Genomic DNA, 2,194 nt, shown 5'->3' with positions numbered 1-2,194 from the left:
GCCCGGGGCTCGGCGCTCAGGGCGTCCCGTGGACGGGGGAGGGACGGCCCCGGGGGTCCCGCTGCATCCCCTCTGCTGGGATGGTCACCACAGCATCACGCCCCAGCCCGGCGTCATTAGTGTCCCCTGGGCTTTGTCCCCCCGCACGGTTAGGGACACACCGGGGGTCAGGCCTGGTGCTGCAGGGCTCACCCCGCACCCCTCCTGCTGCAGCAGATGACGGTGGCTTTGAGAGCGGCGCTTACAACAACTCGGCCATCCAGACGCCCAACCTGGACGCGCTGGCCCAGCGCAGTGTGGTCTTCCAGAACGCCTTCACCTCTGTCAGCAGCTGTTCCCCCAGCCGGGCCAGCATCCTGACCGGCTTACCCCAGGTAGGGGCACCCGCACGTGCCAGGGTGGGGGCTGCCAGTCTGCGGTGGGCACTCAGGGATGACCAGAGCGGGTGTGCTTACAGCATGGTCACAGGACCTGGCAATATCCCCATTCCCACTGACCCACTCTCTCCCCTGCCCCCTGGGACCTGCTTCCCATGCACACACACTTTGGTGCACGGCTGGACTTGTTTTGGGGCCAGGCTGGCAGGCATCGTCCAACCGTGTTGTCTCCCCCCGCCTGCAGCATCAGAATGGGATGTACGGGCTGCACCAGGACGTGCACCACTTCAACTCCTTTGACGGCGTGCGGAGCCTGCCCCGGCTGCTCAGCCAAGCACACGTCCGAACAGGTAGGGGAGCCCAGGGCAAGTGGCACGGGCAGGGAACGCCCCCCCTCTGTGCACCGAACTCCATCGGCTGAGAGAGCTTGACGGCTAACCCACCTGCAAGCTAGACAGCACCGACTGGACCCATGCCCATGCTCTGTGCTGACACCTGGGTTTTGCTTCGCTTCCCCCCACCGCTGCTCCTCTACCATCCTCATTACACCTTACTTTCACTTCTGTTCCTCATCCTGCTCCTTCCCGGTTCCCAGGTTCACACAAGGCTCATGCTTGACCCAAACTTCCACCTCAGCTGCTCAGCTGCTCTAGTGCTTACCCACGCCTGTGACCTGGGGCAGTGTGGTCCCTGGGTGGGTCCCGTTTTCCAAGCAGATGTGGAATTGCCTCTGCAGCTGGCAGAAATGACTGGAGAAGCCAGCAGCATCTTCCACTTTCACCAGCGTTTGCTGAGCACAGTTGGTGCTGGAGCAAATGATCTGCATCATCCCCCAGGGAGGAGACAGCAGCAGCAGCCAGCGTCCTAGCCCCTGCTCCCCACTGCTCCTGACACAACGCATGTCTGCGTTCTTGCAGGGATAATTGGGAAGAAGCATGTTGGGCCCGAGGCTGTCTACCCCTTCGACTTTGCCTACACAGAGGAGAACAGTTCGGTCTTGCAGGTTGGGAGAAACATCACTCGAATCAAAGCGCTCGTCCGGCAGTTTCTGCAGAGCCAGGATGAGAGGTGAGACGGACCCTGTGTCCCCGGGGCAGGTTGCGAGGGGGCATGGGAGCGGAGAGGGAAACCGGCCTCACTGAAGACGTCTCCATGTCCCAGTTGGTCACAACTAGGAAGGGACACCTTGTCTCTGGGTCACCCCATATTCAGAAGCCCAGATTAGGTGGGAGTCCTCCTGCTGACACCAGCTCACCCCTGCACAGCCCAGGGTTGTTCTCAGAGGACGTGGGCAGCCCTTTGCTACACCACCCCACCTCCACCCTCTCCATCTCTAGGCCTTTCTTCCTCTATGTCGCCTTCCACGACCCCCACCGCTGTGGGCACTCCCAGCCCCAATACGGGGCCTTTTGTGAGAAATTCGGCAACGGAGAAAGTGGCATGGGCTGGATCCCGGACTGGAAACCACAGCTCTACCGCCCAGAGCAAGTGCAGGTGGGAGCCTGTGAGGCTGCATGGGTCTATATGGGGCTGCATGGGGCGACATGGGGCTGCGCGGGGCCATATGGGGGCTGCATGCGACACCAGCCTCCGCTGGAGCCAGGGCGGCTGCAAGCTGGCCCCCACCTCAGTCACTGCCGTCAGCGTTAAGGGCGAGAGCTGGTGAAGGCCACCCTGACGTACCCACGACCTCCTTCCCCATGGCTGCCATGTGCCGCTTTCCCTTTCTCCATTTAGGTCCCCTACTTTGTTCCAGACACGCCGGCTGCCCGGGCGGATCTGGCAGCCCAGTACACAACCATAGGGCGCATGGTCCA

General features: G+C 62.2%; 2 protein-coding genes across 2 annotated transcripts in view; one reads left to right on the top strand and one right to left on the bottom strand.

The window, feature by feature from the left end:
* Positions 1–67, bottom strand: part of SLC26A11 (solute carrier family 26 member 11) — a 9,310-nt gene extending 9,243 nt beyond the window's left edge. Inside the window, exon 1 of the mRNA XM_009276825.2 lies at positions 24–67. Within this exon, the coding sequence (XP_009275100.1) occupies positions 24–67 (44 nt within the window). The remainder of the gene's footprint in view (positions 1–23) is intronic.
* A 13-nt stretch (positions 68–80) lies between these two features.
* SGSH (N-sulfoglucosamine sulfohydrolase) overlaps positions 81–2,194 on the top strand; it is a 3,392-nt gene continuing 1,278 nt past the window's right edge. Inside the window, exons 1-5 of the mRNA XM_009276824.1 lie at positions 81–374; positions 622–727; positions 1,295–1,445; positions 1,715–1,871; positions 2,115–2,194. Coding sequence (XP_009275099.1) covers positions 81–374; positions 622–727; positions 1,295–1,445; positions 1,715–1,871; positions 2,115–2,194 — 788 coding nt within the window. The remainder of the gene's footprint in view (positions 375–621; positions 728–1,294; positions 1,446–1,714; positions 1,872–2,114) is intronic.

The sequence above is a fragment of the Aptenodytes forsteri genome, unplaced genomic scaffold (genome assembly GCF_000699145.1).
Source record: "Aptenodytes forsteri isolate BGI_AS27 unplaced genomic scaffold, ASM69914v1 Scaffold34, whole genome shotgun sequence".
In the NCBI taxonomy this organism is placed as follows: domain Eukaryota; kingdom Metazoa; phylum Chordata; class Aves; order Sphenisciformes; family Spheniscidae; genus Aptenodytes; species Aptenodytes forsteri.
This window is presented reverse-complemented; position numbering and strand designations above follow the sequence as displayed.